General features: G+C 41.8%; 3 protein-coding genes across 11 annotated transcripts in view; 1 reads left to right on the forward strand and 2 right to left on the reverse strand.

Moving 5' to 3' along the window:
- The window catches only part of mast2 (microtubule associated serine/threonine kinase 2), a 122,306-nt gene extending 120,690 nt beyond the window's left edge, over positions 1-1,616 (reverse strand). For all 7 annotated transcript variants that reach the window (XM_062556339.1, XM_062556333.1, XM_062556340.1 and 4 more), the window contains exon 1: positions 423-1,616. In XM_062556339.1, coding sequence (XP_062412323.1) covers positions 423-503 — 81 coding nt within the window. In that variant the 5' untranslated portion in view covers positions 504-1,616. The remainder of the gene's footprint in view (positions 1-422) is intronic.
- Positions 1,617-5,095: 3,479 nt separating this feature from the next.
- tmem69 (transmembrane protein 69) lies at positions 5,096-6,520 on the reverse strand. The gene is made up of 3 exons (XM_062555852.1): positions 6,380-6,520; positions 6,069-6,119; positions 5,096-5,862 (listed from the first exon to the last, which is right to left on the reverse strand). Exons 2-3 carry the CDS (start codon positions 6,111-6,113, stop codon positions 5,158-5,160), a joined length of 750 nt encoding a protein of 249 aa, XP_062411836.1. The 5' UTR covers positions 6,114-6,119; positions 6,380-6,520; the 3' UTR covers positions 5,096-5,157.
- Positions 6,521-11,477: 4,957 nt separating this feature from the next.
- Positions 11,478-23,093, forward strand: part of gpbp1l1 (GC-rich promoter binding protein 1-like 1) — a 16,386-nt gene continuing 4,770 nt past the window's right edge. Inside the window, exons 1-8 of one of the 3 annotated variants that reach the window (XM_062555567.1) lie at positions 11,478-11,654; positions 13,041-14,262; positions 14,712-14,826; positions 15,459-15,588; positions 19,733-20,037; positions 22,210-22,285; positions 22,444-22,640; positions 23,027-23,093. The exon at positions 23,027-23,093 is cut by the window's right edge and continues 77 nt beyond it. In XM_062555567.1, coding sequence (XP_062411551.1) covers positions 14,767-14,826; positions 15,459-15,588; positions 19,733-20,037; positions 22,210-22,285; positions 22,444-22,640; positions 23,027-23,093 — 835 coding nt within the window. In that variant the 5' untranslated portion in view covers positions 11,478-11,654; positions 13,041-14,262; positions 14,712-14,766. Of the gene's footprint in view, positions 11,655-11,753; positions 11,773-13,040; positions 14,263-14,711; positions 14,827-15,458; positions 15,589-19,732; positions 20,038-22,209; positions 22,286-22,443; positions 22,641-23,026 lie in introns of those variants that run through there. The other 2 variants (XM_062555569.1, XM_062555568.1) reach the window with 2 other exon arrangements.

A 23,093-nucleotide genomic window follows, 5' to 3' on the forward strand; every position in this document is an offset into this window, starting at 1 on the left:
AAGAGTGTTGTTATTGGTTTAAACTCGGCAATCCGCTTTCTGACATCTACCAGTAGCAATTCGAGGCACTTAAAGGAGGTGGGTCAACCAGCGCTGGCAAGAAACCGTGTTAGCACAGGCTGTTGGTCAGACTAAAGTCTCGAAGAGCCTTTGAAAGTCGATGGTAATCAGGCTAGGGCAGGAAGGGTTGAACTGAATTGAATGTGGCTTCTCTAAAATCCTATAACCCAAAACTGCTGCAATATGCGGTGTCTGAGACATTATAGAACTAGGCCTACTACTTAAAGTCCGTTAAAGTATTGGACACACAAGTACTACAGACTAGTGCTAGGTAAACATGAGTGTGTAAAAGAAAGATAAGACAGTGGTGATAAACACTGAGCAATTGGTGCAAATTAAACGACAGGGGCAAATCTACTTACCGCATCTTTCTCATCAGGCCCGCTTTCCGGTTGATCCGAACTGCACAACTTTCTCTTATTTTTGTTTTCAGTCCTCTTCATTGTGTAACATTGAGTAGTCGTCGCGTTTAGAGAAGACCTAGTAGCGGTAATTCATTGAAACGTGTGCTTCCCCGCTTATTGGTTTAACGTTAGCAGGTTAGCCTTTTCTATGGCCAACACATTAGTTGACGTTACGGTTTTGCTAAATTCATTGAATTTCTCGAATACGCCATTATGAACGGTAACGTAAGCCAAGATAAGATTGTGCTATTTCCGCCGCAAAATAAAAAGCCCATTCAACGAAATGTTTCTATGTTGATTCTTTACAACACAGCGCACATGCTAACTACCAACTTCAGTAAGCACTGCCTTGTTGATGATTAGGCTTGAAACTACATGATGAGGCTTGTCATTGAGTGCAGTCTTGATGCTACGTTCATGTTGGCTAGCATTTCATGCGAAAGGCTAGCAGCGCCGACACTGAAAAGTTCGTATCAAGGTATGAAAGGCAGATAACTATTCAAACGCGGTGGCCTTTCAGTGGAAACAAAGCTGTTCGACACTGGCTTCACTTGATAAGTGACGTCATTACATTAATTTTCCGTGTAAAAGAGCTAATTACAGTGGCCACTAAACCTTTCAAGAAATTAACCAATCGCGTTACTGTGCCACTCAACACCACGATTCCCAACCTAGCAGGTACCTATCGTGTAAAATTTCGTTAGCTAACGTTAACTTTAGCTATGACAATTTAAAAAGAACTGGCATCACTGTTCTATAACCACACATTTCTCACCGACGCTCGAACTAGCTCTAGAGCTAGAATACGAGGTATCCCATGAAAATGTTTCTTGGCGACAGAACAATCGAGCTTCTTCCGTCCCGACCCGGACCCGTACTGATGTTTTACCGAAGTAGGCTATGTCAATTGCACCATGTAGCCTTTGCGTTTAGACCGCGTTCCGCTCGAGACACGTACTAACGTTACTTGCAGTAGGCTATCACATGTCCAGTCTGTCAGGTAGGTGTAATATATGCGACACTCTAACTTCTTGACAAGCAATTAGCTTGGTTATGGATATTAATTGTCGGTTAGGCACCTATTCCTCCATTCTTCCTAGACCGTCTACAACAGCACAAGCGGTGATAAACTGCTGCAGATGCATTTCTGCAACCAATGTGATGATCTTCACTTGACTCGCTTCCTGAATTTCGTATCAAGTATGTCAGTCGAAGTTTACTTGATAACTGATCTAGGATCAGACAAAGTAATTGTCTGACCACATGCAATAAGGAAAAGGGAGTTTTGGCTGATCTGACAACAGTAGCCTATACACCGGCAGGGGCGGACAAAAAAGAAGTGCGGTTTTCTTTTTGCACTTTGCTGCCACCTTGTGCCGCCGGTAGTTGTTACCCGACCACTTTTAAGGCGAGATGAACAGAGCCAGAAACTTTGAAACTGTTAATAATCAAGCTTCCCCACTTGTACACGTGAATATATATTTTTTGTAGTGCAAGCTGTCTGAAATTGTATGTTTAAAGATACGAATAAGATAGTCAATATGCGCATTTGCATATATCCCTAAAACATGACTGGGACAATGTATTGCATTCTGTTAACATAGGCTACAAATAAGCCAGGATGTCATAAACCAGGCTTTGAATTATGTCCTGTGTAAAATCTCCAGACTAGGCATGGATGTAGATAGGAATAACTGTATGTAGGCCTAGCTGTATGTAAGCACCACAACTGTAACACTCTACCTGAAGTGGAGATTTCTGGCTCAGAATATGAGATCTCTCACAGAGTAGGCCCACGGCTGCCCAGACATTGGAAGTGCAGCGTTGTCCACAGATGGATGGATGGATGGATGGATGGATTTCAAGGCCCAAGGTAGTTATGGCAAGCTCTTCAGACCAATGGAATAACATTAGAACTTGGTGTTAACATTCCGGCATCAGCCGACTACACTAAGTATAGCACAAAAACTATTAAAAATAACGTCAGAGAGAACGCAAAAATCAGAAGAACAGCACAAAAAATATTTTTCAAAAAAAGAATGTCAGACAGAGCGGTGTGTCTTGCCTGTGTACCCGTAACCTGTATTAAAATATAAGATACAATTCTTAATATTCTGATGCAGGTCATTATGCCTATAACCAATAATGTTACTATAATAAAGAACAATTCTGTGGTCTGAGATTGTAGTCAGAGACTTTTTTTTAACAACGTTGAAAAGAATACTGTGCCTTTTTGTCATTGAAGCCTAAAACATCTCTTGGCAGTGCAGGCATAAATGGTGTGCAGATATTTTTAGTAAAAAAAAAAAAAAAAAAATTGCTGTGCAGTAAACATAAATTTAAAAAAAAGTAAATGTGGGCAGGTACATGAACAATCTGTCAGTGTCTAGGGCTAGTATCTGGGTTTCCGGCCACACTTTTGTGGTGCTTGAGGTGCTGTCAAGGGGTAAGGTGGAGTCAGGTAAGGGCGATTCAGATATCCTGGACATGTCTATGACCCTTTGTATACAATTTTTGTCAGCTGCGGAACAGTTAGCACATAGACATTTATACGTATGCATATATGTCATGAGTTAGCATGTTATGATGCAGTGTATTCTATGGAACAGTGGTAGATAGGCATAAGCAAATGAGGTCGCAGCTCACCATAAACAGGCTCAGTGTCCACAGGGACTAAAAAGCCTAAAACATATTAAAAAAAAAACTGCTGCTGAGCTGTGGTGTCCTCATTTTAAATCAACACCACCATGTTTAATGTTACAGTGTTTAATGTGCAGACATAATTTAATGGATGGAGGACGTAGGTATGTTAAGTGTTAACAGGGCACATTTTAATTTATGCAACATGATGCTTCATGAAGTTCCGAGGAAGACAATACAATTTCTCACGACTCTGCAATGGGTTTTGTTTTATACAGTGAGGAGAAAATGTATTTGATACCATGCTAAAGTTGCCTAAAAAGAGGAATATAAAATCGTCATTTGACAATTGATCTTAATGTCTTAATTCAAAAATTGAGTAAAAATAAAACCGCTAAGTACGCCAATTTTCTTTGTGATGGAAGAATGTTTCGTAAATAAATAAATGTTCTTCCTAAATGCTAGGGGGAAGTAAGTATTTGACCCCCAATGTAACCCTATGGGAATTCAACACATAGGGTTAACATAGGGGCGGGCAGATTTTTATTTTTTAAGGCCAGCTATTTTATGGATTCAGGATATTATGCATCCTGATAAAGTTCCCTTGGCCGTTGGAATTAAGATAGCCCCACATCATTACATACCTTTCACCATAGCTAGAGATTGGCATGGTGCTTTTTCCAGTAGGCCTATTAGCCTGTTTGATGCTCATTGAGCTCAATGCAAATCAAACAGGCTAATAGGCCTACTGGAAAAAGCACCATGCCAATCTCTAGCTATGGTGAAGGGTATGTGATGATGTGGGGCTATTTTAATTTCAAAGGCCAAGGGAAATTTATCGGGATGCATAATATCCTAGATCCATGAAATAGCTGGCCTTTAAAAATAAAAATCTGCCTGCCCCTATGTTAACCCTATGTGTTAAATTCCCATAGGGTTACATAGGGGGTCAAATACTTCCTTCCCCTAGCATTTAAGGAAAACATTTATCTATTTACGATACATTCTTCAATCACAAAGAAAATTGGTGTCCTTGGCGGTTTGATTTGTACTAATTTTTTTGAGTTAAGGCATTAAGATCAATTGTCAAATGATGATTTTATATTCCTGTTTTAGCAGGGTATCAAATACATGTGCTCCTCACTGTATGTCCATGAATTCATATTTAAAACAACTAGTGCAGTGCCTGTACATGCCATTTCTGTAGAAAACCCCTAGCCCAATTACATGCCCACAGGTATGCCTGCTTAAAAATGGGATGATAGGGAAAACATCAATCCAGCTAAGTATTCAATAATGAATACTGGATTTGCATTACTTATCCAAACAATGTCAAACTTGACACTGCCCTTACTTGTGGCTGTAGGAAGACACCTGAAGATGATGGAGGAAACCACACACTCTTGTTCTGATGCCCAGATTTTATGTAGGAAGACACCTGTCAAGTTTGAAATCAATCGGACTAACGGTTTCACAGATATGTGAGCATACAGTGCTATGTGAGAGGGGGAATTAAGTCAATGCGTGCTTATTTTACCAATGTATTTGATATCTTGATATATTTTGCATTACTTAACCAAACCTCGTCAAACTTGGCACTGCACTTACTCGAGCCCATAGACACCTGCCAAGTTTGAAATCAGTCGGTTTGAGAGATATGCAAATAATAGACAAACAAATAGACAGACAGACATTCCTTTCATTTATAGATAGATAATGGCAAGTGATTACAAGTAAATATCAAATAGCATGATTACTTCAAGCCATCCTTGTCTATCAACTATCATCACAATTTGTTGAAACATCTACAATATCATACTGATTAAACCACTACTGAAGCTGTGGGCAAATCTATCCCAAAAACATATGGTCATACTATCCCAAGTGCCATATTCCCTGTGGTATTCCCCAACGTTACCAGAGGTTCAACATCAGGTAAAGACATAAAGTGTTTTGTCATAAAAACCCTGTAAAGTAAAACCACTGTATGATAGACTTTTGTTTTGTCTTTATTCCATTTTAAATAATAAATTCCATATCCAATAACAGCACATCACTTTTCTGTAAGAAACTTCTTTTCTGGGAACACTCCTTTCATCACGATAGTTGACAACAGAGAAAAAAAGGCGACAAATGTGAGCAGGGCTCTCATAGCTTTAAACCAGCTAGGGTAGGTGGGAAGCAGAGCGAGATCATAGTGCAGAGCAACTCCTAGTCCAATCATCACAGTTAAAGCTGATTGTGTAAAATAATCCTTGCTGAAGAGTAAAGCTACCCAGGCTATCAAAGAGGGAACAACACTGTTTGCCAGGTTCAGCCAATCAGGTTTGGCTGGACTACCCTCAGGAATAGCAAAACCCCATCGTACACCACCCAAGAAGGACACAATAGAGGCTCCATATGCAACTTGTGCAAATGCTATCTCAGGCATGTAGAGCTCTGTAACGCTCATGACAAGTGGTGCAGCCACAAACGGTATGAGACCAGATAGTCCAAGATATAATGCAGGTTTGGGCGCCAGTTTTAAGGCCTTCATGTCATACCGCAGCAGGTCCAGCTCCCGAGGAGGAGGCTCCTCAGGTTGCTTTTTCTTATGCCTCCAAGCTGAACTGTGGAAAGACTGCATCCCGAGGAGAGCACCTGAGTTCGACCTGAGAGGCTCTGGGCCTCTGCAAATTGACCCGCAGCTCGGAACCTTTCCTCTGATACATGGCGGTCTATCTGGACAAGCGGATAGTCTGGATACAAGCTGCAAAGGCTGAAATTAAAAGGTATGTTTTTGTTAAAATGAATTGCAACAGGGACAACCTGTACACAATTGAGATAACAGTAGCTACTACATTTCTACATTATGCAACAGATTCCAGAGTGGATCGCCCCATCTCCTTCCATAACAGAGTTATATGTTTAAAACAACATGGAGCAACCTGCAGGAGAGAAGGAAGTAGGACTACACATTGATACCTTGCTGCCAGACAAAATGCATCTTCTCAGCACACTAGACAACATGTCTCCCTAGAATCAAACATAACAGAGGTTATTTTATTACATATATTAAACAACTTATATATGATACACAGAATGATGCCACCTAAGTGGCATGCAAAACACATTGACGACTTCTAGCATTACAATTTTGTTTAGGCTAATAGTTCTTTTCCTCTGTAGTAAGCTAACTAGATAGCAATGACAGGTTTGCCACTCATGGACGACGCCAAAATAGTTTGACACATTGGTTGGATCGGATCAATCATATGTAATATAAGCACACTTACCTAGGCACAATTATAATCTGTCGCTCTCATCGTTAAAAATACACACTTCTGTAGATCATAGACAGTAGTTAGCTAGCTGGAACGGAAGAAGGTCACCCATGCAATTGAACAGTGCAGAGTAAATGTCGTCCGCGAGCAACTTTTCTGTGGGCAAAGTCGTTCCTAGCAAGCAAGCCTAGTCGGGCTCACATCGCCAATGTCAGGATGCCATTCTCATAATTCTACTAATGGTGTGTCATCAAAATGAGTTTGAAGCTATTTAATGTGAACGATTTACAGTTGCTTTATTCGGTAAAATAAGAATGGTAGTCTATAGTGTAGCCTAATATAGCCTAATGCACCACTAGGCACCCCCGAAATAAAGAGTTCACCTCAGACAGTGGGTGGACTGAGAAGCCTAATGTTGACAATTTTTTTGCTCACACAAAATCAAACGAAACATAGGCCTAGGCCTAAATAAATTAGTGTTGGCTAAAAATTAATAAAACGGGAAGAAAATATTTTACACTGGGACAGGAACACATGGAACAGTAGGCCTATACAACAGGAATGTTCACTCTAGTAGGCCTACACAATGTCATCAAATATGCCATAGGGAACAAAATAGGCCTAACATTTGATTCTTGATCATTGAATTTAATTGTTCAATTGGTACATCAACTGTACACATGTCCCAACTGTACTACTCAGTCTACCCTGTACTGACATCTTTAAGTGGGACCAAAAAAATCCTATTGGGGAAATGGGCAAAAAAAGTTATGTGCATGAGAAAGTTTATGGTAGCCCAATCCAAGTACAATTTCAGTACTGATATGCAGTTTTTTAAAAAGCAATTTCATCATTAACATACTTCATTATGCATGAATAGAATGGGGATAATGATATATACTTGGTTATCGTAATGATCATTGGTCATACTGCTAGTACATCTTATCTTATCTCATCAATATGAATATCTTGGCATTTGGCTGGATGAGAAACATACATTTAACTAGCTATAACTTTTTAAACAAGTTGAGACAAAAAAAGGCTTTTCTCTGTATAAGGAAAATAATTGTTGAAGCAGTTTTTATGCCAGTGTTTTCGTGTGGACGTGGCTTTAGACTATATTCATATTAATGCTGCTGTGTCCTCTCTCAAGGCCCTGGAAAAAGTCTGTCACTCTGCCTGTAGATTACCAATGGCTAATAATGACTACTTTGTCTTTAATGATAAAGTAGGTTGGCCGTCTGCACCCACTAAGTGCTCTCATAAAGGCTTTTCCTATTTTCATGTGGGATCCCCAATGGTGGAACGACCTGCCAAGTGCCCAGTAGGGGCGTCCCTCTCTGTCTGCAAGAAGGAAGCCAACCCTTCGTGACACAACATAACACACTATTACCATGCACTTCTATCTCTTCTCTCCTCTACCACCTTTTCCTCCTGCCATACATTGATTAGGACTATAATGTCAGCAGTCTTTTCTTATTTATTTGGATAGGACAGTGAAATATGACAGGAAGCTAGTTAGGGCGAGATGGGGTGTGATCAGGAAATGATCACAGGTCACACTTGAATCTGGATCCCCTTGGGCACTTGGGCCCAAACATGGATGCCAGTTGCGCCAAAGCGTTCCCCTTAATGTTGGCACTCTTATCCTAAAATAGTATTGACAGATGCAGTAGTCATTTCTAGTTCTCTCTGCACTGTTATTCTGTGAGTCGCTTTGGATAAAGGCGTCTGCTAAATGAATAAATGTTAATGAGTCTGTTGACTCCTGCACTTTGTTGTACTGTACATTGTTTCATCTCAAAGATTTATCACATTTTGTGAAATTGATATTAGGCTATATAATGTTGTGAATGAATGCATAATTTTTTAAGTGTATTTTTTCCACCTCTGTTACCCAAACATAGTAGTGTATATGATTGGGCTGTTTTATTAGCAAAGGCTTTAGCAAAGGCAAAGGCTTTACAAAGAATTCCGTGGAGGGATGCCAATAATTATGGAAATGTGTATTATTAGATGAGGTAGTTTCCATTCAGTTAGAATTTTTCCTCAATGTAATATTAGATAAGACAAGAACAACATGATGCCTTAAAATAAAAGACATTTATTATGAATTAGTACACATGATAATACAATATTATGAAGGCTATCTATCCATTTAATTGTTTATTGAATTCCCTCATCTCTCTCCTCAGGGATTTTAGTGTTGTGCACACAGCAGGCTGTGGCGTGAGCTCCTCTTCCTCAGAGGTCAGTGTGGCCTGTGTGGTTGTACTCTGGGCGGTAATGCCACGCACTGGCCTGTGGGCTTCCTGATTCCAGGCTGGTGTCTGAGCCAGTCCAGTTTCAGACAAGGCACAAGTCTCGCTCCATCTCCATCACCATGGAACAGGGATGGGATCTTACCGTCCCCCTAGTCCAGCTGAGGTGACCCGTAGTCAACAGATTACTCTCTTGGGTCTGTGGGGAGATTAAATGATGATTGGAATTAGTAAATATAAAAACATTAAAGTGCGTAGCCCTCTATGCGCTTTGGTTCATACTATACAGCCCAGGGCCCTCATTTTATTGTTATGGTAGCAGACACAGATGCAAAGATCGTCCAAAATCAAATTTTCTTCCCTGTTGAATTGTTCATGTAGGTCAGGACTTGAGCTTTCCAAAGGTGCTAGTCACTTAGTCAAACTAGTCTACTTGCTGTGATATATGGCCTGCAAGAAAATTAACTTTGAATTTACATCAAATGAAATCATATACAGTCTGCTCACAGCTCTGCGTCTATATCCACACCTATCCTTGCCATTGGAATAGCTTGCTGACTATTCACTCATCACATGACAAACGGTATATCAAAACTAGATATACCGCAAAGTGATACAAAATATGACCGCCGCTCAGTCCTGCACATTCTCTCCGCAAAAAATAAATCATACTTGCCAATTTGTTTCCATCTCCCATCCCCTACTGCAACATTTATGTAAATGAGTGTGTGCATGTGTGTGCTTACTTTTGTGTATGTGTGCTTCTCTGTCTCTGAGTTTTCGCTTTGAGTGAGGTGTGGTGAGGGTAATGGGGTATGTGTGTGTGTTTGCTTGCATGCATTTGTATACCTTGCATGCATTTATGTACCTGTGTGTGTGTATGGGCGCGTGTGTGTTTTTGTGTGTGTGTGTGTGTGTGTGTGTGTGTGTGTGTGTGTGTGTGTGAGCGTGTGAGAATGTGTGCCTGCATGTGTGTGCATGTATGTGTGTGCATGTATCTTTATGTGTCTGTGTGCATACATGTGCGTAGTGTACAGTCACTAAATGTGCACATATATTTATTTACATTTATTTAATGGTCCCCCATGAGCCAAATTCTACGAACAATGGCTCATTTTTGCTTTTTAATATTTGACTAAGTGGCGCAATACATTAAATAAGTGGTTATGGGATGGGTTAACATGGCTCCTGGACGCCAACATATTAAAAATATTTGCTCATCCTAGGCCTATCGTTCTCAAGACATTAGAAAACTGTGTCTGGCCATCTACAGGCCAGTTGGTGTACAATTACTAAATACATTTACAGTATTGTATACGCCCCCCCAAAAAAGAAAAGTAATCGTATGAAAAAAACCTCTGACTGCTTCGCTGCGCGGCGATCATAATTGGTATGTGTATGGCGGTGGTTGATAAGATAACAGCACCAGACATTGACTAGGCAGGACTGTATATAGAGGTACTGTCGTACTCGAATTTGGACATGCTTTGGACATGTTGTTGTTCCTGTTATAGCTTCTACAGTCTGATTGGAGCATGCTCTCTTAATGTGAACTGGTGGAAATTGGTGGTATATGAACGAGCTCCTACCAGGCCCAGACCCAGGCTATGGGCTCAGAGGGTCCTGAAGCCCAAGACTCTGCATTAAGTCGTCTATGTTCTCCACCCCTGATCTCTCCTGGCTTCTGACAGCATATGCACTTACGCTGCTCTTCCCTCTCTTTCCTCCTCTACCTCTTTCCTCTTCATTTCCCTCTCTTCCTCTCTCCTCTTCCTTGTTCATATCCACTTAATATGTAAGCCCTTCTATCATAGCACTATTGACAGATTAAGTGGTAACTCCTACTGTAGATATACTGTATATCCTGCAGGGTAGGGAGAAGCATCATCATTCAGGAGTCATCATTTAAGGGGTTATTTTCCAAATGTTCTTCCGGGGCACCATGCCCCTGGACCCCCTAGCTTAGCTGAGTTACCAACTCTCTGAGGCGGGCAGAACGTCTGTGCCCGGGGGCCCAGTGGGTCATAATCCATCCATGGGCTTAATGTTCCAAATCTGCAATCAGAAGTACTCTCGTGGGCTTATACATCTTGTCATAAACTCAGAAAATTGTGAAATCTATTATATGAAATATTGCATTAAATAATTAAATATGCCCAATGACTGCCGAATGTAAATTACATTTTATTTCTGTATAACTATGAGGGCTAACTGACCGGCTCTGTATGGGTTTGTGTTACAATTAATGTTGAGAGTTCTGATGTGATGTGTTTGAGGAATATTACATAATATGGTGGTATAGGTCAGTCAAGGCTATATGTCAGTCAAGGCTATGTGATGTGTTATGCAGAGGCCACCACATTCACACAAATGTGTGAAACAATTCTAAAATCTATAGGCTATCTGGCCAGATGAGTATCATAGCCTGCAGATTAATTAATAGCATTGCATCCACATTTGATACCATTTTGCCCATATACCCGTTACATCCATAAATCTTCAGTTGACCTTCGAGGCTAAGAAAATGTTGTTTTACCCAATTTAATTATGTTGGATAAGGATCTGTAGCCTAAATATCAGGAGGGGGAAACAAATTTGGGTAGCCTATAAGAGGTGAATTTAGTAGCCATTGATGGATTAGCCTACAAAACATAGACTGATACAATTTGAAATACATACTCAGAGTCAGATTTAATTCAACCTAATGAAGAAACTACCACCCATGTCCTCGATTCTGTAATGGAAATCTAAAACAGAAAAACTAACTTCAGAACCATGATGCAGGGGAATGTTATGACGCGTCCATGGCGCTCTGCGATCGATTAGCACGTCTGGGGAGAAGTAGACAGGAACAGGGCAGATTGACTGGAAAGTCGGAAAGAGTGCGATCTCTAAACCCAAACAATTAAAATCCATTAAACACGACATTTCGAAAGGTTTTATTGCAATCTGACCACAACTTCGTTTTGTTCATATCCACATATCGGATTATTGCATTTTGCGAGAGGGACAACTGGTCATAGAAGGTATGTTTGCATCGAGATATTTATCCCTCTCCGCCAGTATGGCTCTGGTGCTGCTAGGGAGCCATCTTGCAACAGTTTATTTTGCTCGAGCTGGGTCTTAAGCCATCTGGCCAGTCAAGTATGCCTGTGTTTACATTGTTGGTTGGTCGATTTGTCATCTTATTCGTTTGTTTGTCCAATATAGTAGTGTGTATTTGCGTTGAATCACTCATAGAATGCAGATTTAACTATTTAACTTAACACCACATAAACGGGTTGGTAAACTATGGTAGCAAGATAGCTACATGCTAGTGTCTCGCAAACGGCCTGCTAGTACTCCTAGCATAGCAGGCTACGTCGTGCGGCTGGCTTACAGGCTAACTTCAAGTTCTCTCCTGCATCGGTAATCAAGTCTACAAACACGCGCCGTTTAGTTGTAATTCACGGACATTATTTCGATTGTGGTGGATGGATGACAGCTTTCGTATCACAGTTATGCAAGTCATACTGCACACATTTGTTTCGACCGAGCAAGGACGTTGCTTGACGAGCCTGCTAGTTAAGATAGCTAGCAACATATCTTGGCTACTGGTAGGACGTCATCTAACGATTACTGCTCACAGCGTAAGCTAGTTTAGAGCGGTCTTTTCTGTTCTTTTATAAAAGTTATATCAAAGATGCATATTTCCATCAATATTTTTTGCGGGGCTACTGTTGATGCATATTATAGACTATTTTAGCAGGCATATTATTGCACCGAGAGAGTCTGGTAGCCAGCAGAATAATTTAGTTTGCATTTTGCAAGTATCTGATCGCGCTAGCTAGCTAGGATTGACATAGCTCGATGCCTAGTGAAGTTGCTGCATACATAGACTAACTTAGGGAGTCGGGAAATCATAACAGATCTTATTTTATGCCTTTTTACACATATATAGTTATTGAGGAAGTGCTCTTGATTGAAATAGTTCAGCCACATTAGCAATGCCGTAACGTTAGAACGTCTTAGAAGGGTTCTAGTCAGTAGTCAAGCCAGATAAGTTCACGTTAACTCATGTTAACTGTCTGTTAAGTTATTGAAGCTTCAATTAAACTGCACAAATACTGAGAGCAATTAGCTATATTGGCAAGTGTTAACATTTAAGTCCTGATCGCTGGTTAAAGTACTGTGGCCAACTGCATCTAGACGAGTCATTCCGTCAATATTTTGACAGGTTGTGGGTTAGAACCAAGATGTGACAGTCGACGTAGAATTCACTATTTGTTTTTACTTTTGCGTTATGTGTCTATCCCAATTTGAAATATTTCATTAGTTTGAAAGCACTGATCTAACATCCATGATTATATAAGCCTGACAATATATAAGTTTATAATAAATGTGTCTTTCCTTCCTCCTCTTTTTTCTTGCAGAATTGATCTGCAGAATAGCAGGGAAGAGACTGTTCTTGAGACTGAGGATCCCAACATCCCAGTTTTACCATCTGACACTGTCTACAGCAAGATATCAACTGTGTGGTGGTGCTGATTACATTTCCTCTTTCAAAAGGGAGATAGATGTGTGGCCCATCTAGAGTTTACTGGTCTAGGCCGTATCTCAGTTGTAGTTTTTTGCCACTGCGTTAGTGAGTAATTTACTTGATGAAGCGTGTATTGAATTAATGAATAGGGACATCAGTCATATTTGGAGACCCAAGCATAACATTGGTCTTACAGAAGAAATATTCATGACTGTGAGCGGCATGTGTTCTTGAAGATATGTCAGAATCCTTCATGTCGCAGTGCTCCCAATTATCCATTTTCTCTGTATGATAACAAATGCAAACACAATGTTGGTCAAATTATAAAAACACCCCTGCCTTGCTCTTGTGATGTGACACATCGGCTGCCCTGTTTTGCCCCCACGTGACTCCCTGGCTGTTTTGATGAGGTGAACTCAGGCCTTCCACCACTCTGTAAAACAGCTCTGTGTGGTACACCCACCTCGACCCCCTGGTTTTCTGTGCTTGTGCATGTCCATTGATTACAATGAGCTCGTGACGAGGAGGATCCCCAGGTGTCAGAGCAGGCACGTCGTGCTGCTTTCCGAACTTTCAAAACTAAAAAGAAAGAACTACAGACTCTCCGAGCCATTGAACTGGCGAGGTTCCCCATTCTGAGGACATTAGAGACTGTCAAAGCCTCCACAAACTACCATCTTAAAAGAACACCCAACCTCCCTGTCTCTACAGACCTGCATGCACTCTCTTATCAGCCTTTCTCTTGATGTAAGGCCAACCTGGAGGATCACCAAACTACCACTGCATATCACTTGCTCTTCCATCACCGCCTCTTATTCTTCTCTTGTTGGTCTTACCAAGCCAAGGAGCTAGTTCTTCTGCTCAGAGCTCAGTGCCCAAGTTGCCGCTTTCCACGCCTGTCCCAAACGTAGCCCTCTTGTCATCCACCACACCATCCTGGACACTGGAATCTCCCTGAGGCCAGGGACTGCTGTCGTCCTCGGCCGGTAGGTCGCTCGCCTCCAGGAGGAGCCTTGAGGAGCAGACCAGCACAGCTCGCTGCAGAGACAGGGCCAAGTGCGTAACAGAGAGAGACCTGAGGACGGCCACTGGAGTTCAGAGCCTAAGACTCTGGGGTAAGCAGCTATTCTCACAATACCACTTTACAGTCAGGTACATTTGTCCAAATATGCGGTGATTCTCATGCGCACGTTGTTTGTTTCATTTACACCTTTGTGTCTCCTCCATTAGCCATACTTAAGTCCTTCCATCAACGTTATTAGATCATTCTATACAGCGGACGTAAACACATCATCAGGCACATCTTGAAACTCAACAGAGGGGGAAAAAATGCTGGTCATAGCCATAGCGAATAGCATGTGTAACACACAAACATTACATTCATCCATCACTTGGAGATTATTGCACACAGCTGTATCCAGCTTGAGCCAAATTGATCATTTGAACTGTCATTTACAGGCTAATGTCCATTCTCATACTCGTACCCACTACCCAGTCGCCTACTGATGTCAGACTTTGAGCTGTTGTGGTTCTCATGACTTCTTGGTTGGTTTGTGGTGATCAGATCCTGGCCATGAGGTTTGATGCCTCGCTCCACTGAAGGGAGACACTGGACCTAAATGGCGCAGCATGACTTTGTTCCTGCCTGGCTTAACTTCTCCACGCCTCAGCCTGCCAAGGTGAGACTCCCGGGCTGGTCCCACAGCACACACAGGCTTAGTGTTACGGCCTGATCGATGCTTAGTTTAGGGGGCCTCATACAGAAGATGTTTGATGGTGCAATGAATACTCCCTTTCCCCCTAATTAACAGATTGATGGCAGAGTTTTCACATCTACAGTAGGCAGTTCAAGTTTATGTTCATTGTCATGTACTCATAAAAAATAATTTATAAGTAATGAAATTCATTGTGCTCAAGTGTCCAGAAATGAATTAAAAAGGAAAATAAATAAATAGATACTATACAAAAGAGGGGTTGGGGAGCACCAAGGTCTACAAGTTACAAGCTACGGTGATATATTCATTATTGTTTTTGTATCTTTAAATGCGAGTCATTGTAATTTTGTTATCTTAGAATGATGGAGTGGTGTGTGTGTGTGTGTGTGTGTGTGTGTGTGTGTGTGTGTGTGTGTGTGTGTGTGTGTGTGTGTGTGTGTGTGTGTGTGTGTGTGTGTGTGTGTGTGTGTGTGTGTGAGAGAGAGAGAGAGTTATTTTGTAGATGGATCCAGTTGTAAATTAACGTATTTGTCCATCTGAATGAAGTGCATGTGTGCCGCTGGCGACTAATCTTTGCTTCTGTGTTGCTGTATCAGTCCCCTGCAGCCAACCTTGAGAAGCATGGAGAGCACCTCCCCCGAGGAGACCATCGGCCAGGGGGGAGCCGCCGCAGACACAACTCCTCTGATGGCTTCTTCAACAATGATCCGCTCCGTGCTCCCGCAGGTGGATATGCACACACGCGCACTTCTCATTGCGGTAGCTCTTATTGTAGTGGAGATTACTACAGGGGAGAGTTTTGCGGTCGTAGGCCTAGTAATCACAGTTGTGTTCCTACTGAAGGAGAGAAGTGAGAAGGAAACACTTGAACGTGTATTAGATATAGTTGTTGTGTCCCTGAAAAAAATATTTTACTATATGCAAAAAACAAATAAATTATCTTGGAGGTTTGGGAAGGTACAGACCTGATATACTCTTGCATACAGACATTTTTGCATATACATATTAGTATGTATGCATATACATATTGCACACATGCACACACACATGGATTTGCATGCACTTTTCTTATATTCTTATGTGTATGCTAGGGATGCAACGGTACAGTTTTGCCACGGTTCGGTTTGTATCACGGTTTTTGGGCCACGGTAACGGTTCGGTTTCAATATATCAATATTATCTTGGCTCTAGCATACAGGAGGCTATATTTGCCTTTTCTATTTCAAATCAACAATGTGCTTCTACTTACACTTGCAGAGAAAATATTAAATGCATAGCCTGACACAGATGAAGCAGAATCACAAAAATGTATTAAAAGAAAAGAACACCATCATTGCCTTCTGTCATAAACAGGCAATGTTAGGCTATCCATAGTGCAGTGCAGCATAAAGTAATGTGTAGTTATTTATTTAATAAACTCACTGTTCTTCACACATTTAAAGAAAATACTTAACTGTTATACACCCTCAAAAAAGTAGTGAACAATTCTGAAAATCTTCTCAAAATAATTGGTGAGGTAGTATTATGTGTAGTTTCAAATGGATATTTGATTTGGGAGTGCCTGCCCTGTCCTCTTTTATGAACGTAAAAAATGTAAACATAGACAAAAGTGCAGTGCAGCATTAAAAATATTAGAACAATGAAATGAACATTATTGCAACCTGTTGTCAGGGGGGGGCAATATTCCGAGAAGAAAGTGGCAAATTTGCCACTTCACAAAGTGTCTGTTTCCCCTGTGTCTCCTGTCGTGTGTGTGTGTGTGTGTGTGTGTGTGTGCGTGTGTGTGCGAGAGAGTTGTGTGATTGACGAGTGGACGAGCGATTGACTGATTTAGCAGTGAGTTTATTGTTTTTCGAGTGGACACCTCCCGCTGCCCGTAGCCTAGCATGTACAACGTCAGGAAAATAAATGACCCGAGTTTGGAATGACATGTCAGCCTCCCCATCTCCTATAACCTCCCATCCCTACAATATTTTCCAGTAAACTATCAAAAAGAGAATACACTCAGCAGTGTCGGCGTCACGCTTTCTTAAGGCACGTTTAGACTTGCTGTAGACAACGCGTTCGTGTACGCATCATGGCTGCCTCGCGTATTTTGCGGTCGTTTGGTGCGTCGGTCGTGCACGTCGTCGCAAGCGAACACGACGCGTCCGCGAGATGCAATACTGACAAGAAAGTAGGGGGCGATCATTGCCAAAACAAAGTGACTGCAAGATGCATTATCGACATCAAAGCTGGGGGCAATCATGAGAGTAAACAATGGCACATGGCCACATCCACATCTGATATTAGGCTACTACAACCCCTGGCAAAAAATATGGAATCACCAGTCTTGGAGGATGTTAATCCAGTTGTTTAATTTTTTAGAAAAAAGCCAGATCACAGACATGACACAAAACTAAGTTCATTTGAAATGGCAACTTTCTGGCTTTAGGAAACATTAAAGGAAATCAAGAAAAAAAATACTTAATCAGTAACAGTTGCTTGTTTTAGACCAGCCAGAGGGGAAAAAAATATGGAATCACTCAATTCCAAGGAAAAAAATATGGAATCATGAAAAACAAATTGACAAAAGAACACTTCAACGCACCACTAGTACTTTGTTGCACCACCTCTGGCTTTTATAACAGCTTACAGTCTCTGAGGCATGGACTTAATGAGTGACAATCAGTACTCTTCATCAATCTGGCTCCAACTTTCTCTGATTCCAGTTGCCAGATCAGTTTTGCAGGTTTGAGCCTTGGGATGCACCATTTTCTTCAAATTCTACTACAGATTTTCAATTGGATTGAGCATTATCGAAGATGTAACGATCGCCGTCTCCCCAATGCCTTTACCTGACATGCAGCCCCATATCATCAACGACTGAGGAAATGTGCATGTTTTCTTCAGGCAGTTGTCTTCATAAATCTCATTGGAATGTGGATATAACTAGATGAAAGTCATATTCAGTGATGAATCGCGTTTCTGCAATGGGCAAGGTGATGATGCTGGAACTTTTGTTTGGTGCCATTTCAATGAGATTAATGAAGACAACTGCCTGAAGAAAACAAGGTCATTGATGATATGGGGCTGCATGTCAGGTAAAGGCATTGGGTAGATGGCGATCGTTACATCTTCAATAATGCTTATATTATTATTTATTATATAAAGTTTATACTGACATTTTGGACACTTCTCTTATCCAATCAATTGAAAGGATGTTTGGGGATGATTACATCATTTTTCAAGATGATAATGCATATTGTCATAGAGCAAAAACTGTTGAATTCCTTGAAGAAAGACACATAAGGTCAATGTCATGGCCTGCAAATAGTCTGGATCTCAATCCAATTGAAAATCTGTAGTAGAATTAAAGAAAATGGTGCATATCCCAAGGCTTCAACCTGCAAAACTGATCTGGCAACTGGAATCAGAGAAAGTTGGAGCCAGATTGATGAAGAGTACTGATTGTCACTCATTAAGTCCATGCCTCAGAGACTGTAAGCTATTATAAAAGCCAGAGGTGGTGCAACAAAGTACTAGTGGTGCGTTGAAGTGTTCTTTTGTCAATTTGTTTTTCATGATTCCATATTTTTTTCCTTGGAATTGAGTGATTCCATATTTTTTTCCCCTCTGGCTGGTCTAAAACAAGCAACTGTTACTGATTAATTATTTTTTTTCTTGATTTCCTTTAATGTTTCCTAAAGCCAGAAAGTTGCCATTTCAAATGAACTTAGTTTTGTGTCATGTCTGTGATCTGGCTTTTTTCTAAAAAATTAAACAACTGGATTAACATCCTCCAAGACTGGTGATTCCATATTTTTTGCCAGGGGTTGTAGTCTCCCCCTGGTGAAGACCTCCAGTAAGGTGCGTAATGCTGCAGCGAGTCTGTACACAGGACACAGCAGGTTGCACACGGACGCATAAGCTTACGCTTGGTCTAACGGCAAGTATAATCCCAGCCTTAGGCTACTCTAGCGAGCAATCAACGCAGGGCAGAAACCACCGGTTACACTGTTACACACAGACTTTATAATGTGGCAAATTTTCGACCTTCTAAAGTGGCAAATTTGCGTCTTTACAAAGTATATATACGTGGCCCTAATACGCCGTCGTATTCGTTATGTCTTTGGGAATTATAGGAATATTGTTGTCGAAAGGCTGCAGCAATGGATGGTTGGGTTTTCGGTGGCAAACTAACTCTCCGTGCTGCTCCACTTAAGGTTACAGCCGGGTGATGAAGGCGCAAGTGGGCCGACATGTTGGATGTGTTATCTTTATTAGGTGATCGTTGTGAAGCAGTGCTTGCAATGCACACTGTGCTTTGTTTACTGACGGTCTTTTTGCCTTGTTCGTGGGCTACTTCAAATGTCGCCATGATCATGCACCCGCCGGTAAAGTTTGTTTCTTCTCACATGACTCCTTCATTTGCATTTCAACGCGCTTATTGGCTCTTGGGAAATTCAGTAAAATTCTGATTGGTTGTTGCAAGGTTGACGAGAGGCAAGCTGAACAGTCAGAGAAAACGCATCCCCCGGGTCCTAAGCACTCCTCCCTATCGCTCCCAGGCTACGCGCGCGCAATAACCTTGTATTAAATAAAAAGTTTAATGTCGCGTATACCGAAATATTGCGGTTTAGGTGAGTCTATTGAACCGAACAGGCCAAACCGAACGGTTCAATAAATTATTGAAAACCGTTGCATCCCTAGTGTATGCCCATGCTGCATTAGTCCCTGTCTGAGCGACTAGACAGTGGCCACTTCATATCATAATTGTAATGTTTGTCTCTACTGTTAAGGGCTTTTATTTAAATGAAGTCTAACTAAAGTTGAGTTGGGTTGTTTTTATGGGGATGTCTGACTTTTTTTGTTGATCCTTGCTTCCCAGGGGATGGGTGGCAGCAGCCTTCCCTGTTGAGGCATGATTCGGTGGACTCAGGCGTGGCGAAGGGTTCTGGTGGCGGCCTGGGGAGCGGGCAGGGCTGGAAGGACCCGCCCGGCTGGCAGCACCATCACCAGGGGCGCCATGGCAAGCGTGGAGGGGGCGGAGGTGGAGAGCGCGAGCGGCAGGGAGGTGGCCACCGGCAGCGCAACGGAAACTTCCACCCTCCACGCAAGGGCGGGCCCTTCCAGGACCGCTACTCCGACGAGGAACGCAACGAGGACAAACTGAAGTTCGTGGAAGAGGACTTTGTGAGTGCGCTCCACATGCAAGCAGACATCCAAATACGCTCAGCCACATGTTCCCCCACAACTTCATTGCACACACTTGAACACACACTGTGTTTTAAAACTTGATACCAAAGTAGACCTGGCAAGAAGCAGCATCCCTGTGTCACCCACATGAGTTAGCATGCTTGCAAGCCTTTTTGTGTTTGCCACCTGTTATTAGGAATTTGCTTGCCTTTCTGTTTTGTTTTTGACCAAAAATCATTGGTGCTTTTTTGCAACCATTACCGGCTAGTACCGGCATCTAGAGAGGTTGTTGATCAACAGATCTAATGTGAAAAGAAATGTGCATTTTAAAAGCTGATTTAAAGATGGAATTGTAGTTTGAACAAAGGGATTGTCGGATTTCTGTACAGTATTCAAAGTGCGAGATTGCAAGGAGCACAGTGCAAGTGGAATTTCTGCCAGGGCTCGACATTAACGGTAGCCCAGTAGCCCCGGGCAACCAAATTATGACAATTGGCAACCAATTCCTCACTCCTGGTTGCCCCTGTGGCAACCAACATTTCCCCATTTTTCCTGTAGTTTGATTATTATTTTAATTTTTTGGTATAATTATCAGTACATACACATACATTTCAGCATTTCACACATGTGGTGGGCAACGTAAACTTAATGTTCTGACTCGGGATGGCCCGGCAAATGAACGCAGCTGAGCTAATAGTAAACAAATTAAACTTTTTTCAAGTAGGCGATTGGTGTTGTACGGCCACCGATACTACCAACTAAAGATGTCACAATGCCTAATGTTAGCCTACTTTACGATACTTTTAAGAATGACCGTGTTCTTCTGAAGTAGCCAAACATGCGTGTGCCGTGCGCAAGGCAAGGCACCCCCTCCGATAGAAGCCTGTGGCTGTGCGTCTTTTCCCCCTCACACACGTATGCGCAGCAGTGCCATAAACAGCGAAACATGTCTGCTAGTTTAAGTGACGCTATTGCAACGCATAATAATAGGCTAATATCAAGTTGATTTGCTCTCTTGCATCTCTCAAATTTGTGTTGCTAACCTGTCTAGGTTATGGAATTTAGGCAATTTAGGCCTACTTTTGGGTTTCAACGTCATTTAGAAGGCTACGCAACCTTGGCAAACTTTTACATGTGGAGAGAGCTGCCATGCCGCTAGCTCAGGTCACGTATGTCATTCGTGTAGTGGTCACTAAATCATTACTGTAATGAACATTAGAAGACACTTATCTCTTCTATGATCCCAAAAAGATTGTCTTCGACTTACTATATTTTCGAACATTTATTTAATCTAATGATGAAAACAATGAATTGCACCTCCGATTGCATCCGTATGCGTTATGCGCAACTATTATTATTCACTAATGTAGACTGTGTAGGCTAATTACTCTCACCACGTATTTCTTAAAGTGACAGGCACTCAATTAGGCCTACTGTACACACAACCAATGTGTAGGCTACTCAATTAGCCCTACACACCACATTAAACATACTGACAATATGTATCCAAGGCATTAAAGATATGACTTATTTTAGTGCACAGACAAAACTGAAATAACAGGCCTTTAATAATGGGGCAACCATTTTTTTGTATTTGGCAACCAAAACCTCATGCGTGGTTGCCCAGTTGGCAACCACTTTTAAAAGCTAATGTTGAGCCCTGATTTCTGCTGATGTTGAGTCAGCATAGTAGTCCTAACATGTAACTTGCTGTCTCACATGATTTTATTGATACCGCAGATCACCATATCGTGAGAAGCTGATAAACAAGTTAGAAATAGTTGGTGGCTGTAAGTTCTGATAAATGTCTGAATCAATTCAAACGACTTGACAAAGCACACTAATGATACGACCAAGGAGGATTTTTTTTACTTCTTGGTTTCTTCTTGTGTATGTGCTCACCATACAGTTGTTTTGAGCTGAAGCAGAAGTAACAAGCAAAGTTTGCTTGTTAGTCACTGCATGTTTGCGCCCGCTATCTCTGTTGCTACCCACATTCCTGTGATTTTAGACACTTCAGACACTTAATAGACTCCTGCATTGTTGCCAAGGCTAAAGCCGAGTATGTTCAACAGAAGCTATGCAGCCAAATACAAGGCCATTCAACTCACTGACTTTGTTGGATTGTGTCTGTGTCTGTGTGTGTGTATGTGCGTGTGTGTGTCTTAGCCCTCCTTAAACCCGGAGACAACTGGAAAGCCAGTGAGCCAGGCTCGTGCTGTGGGGACCCCTGCCGGAGTTTGGGGTAAACGGCTTCATTATGCTCTCATTTACATTCTTATATCAGAACCTTAGAATAGAGAGGCAATGAAATGGTCAAACTTGAAACCTGGCATAATCATAAGCATTGTCATTATAGATGTAGCCCATTAAAATGGTATTGTTTTTTTTTTACCCCCTCAGAGAATCCCCCCAGTGCCAACAAGCAGGTGTCTAAGATGCTGGTCATTAAGAAGGTGTCTAAGGAGGACCCCAGTGCTGCCTTCTCAGCTGGTTTTGCCAGTGCTGGCCCACTGCCCACCAACGGCACCAAAGTGTCCATTGCTGGACCCAGTGTCTACAAGAACCTGGTGCCCAAGCCTGCCACAGCTCCCAGCAAGGTAGGCACGGCAGTCTCCGTTTCCACAGATACCTCTCGAACATTTATGACTCTCTCCGTGTCATCCCTGAGATTATTGCTCGTAGCCTAGTGTTAAGAATTAGCTATACTTTTTTGTAATGGTTTCCCCAGTATTTTTAACAATAACAATTTTGAACAAGCTCGCTTGGGCTTGGTCCAGTAACTGTGAATGATCCAACTGTCGGTGTAGAAATTAACTTGACACAGCACAAGCATTTCCCAGTAACTCTATAACTGTAGGGTCATTATTAAAGGCTTACAAACACTCAGTTGTATGCATGCAAGACTGCTGAAGACACGTCATTGGAATGAAGGCTGAAAATCTCATTAAAGATAGTCATTGGCTTATTGTTGCTCTTGCCCCAGCAGCCTGGTCCCTGGAAGCCCAATGGAAGGGAAACTAAAACGGGTTTGCATTTCTCTGGCCGGGACT

The sequence above is a fragment of the Sardina pilchardus genome, chromosome 15 (genome assembly GCF_963854185.1).
Source record: "Sardina pilchardus chromosome 15, fSarPil1.1, whole genome shotgun sequence".
NCBI lineage: Eukaryota > Metazoa > Chordata > Actinopteri > Clupeiformes > Clupeidae > Sardina > Sardina pilchardus.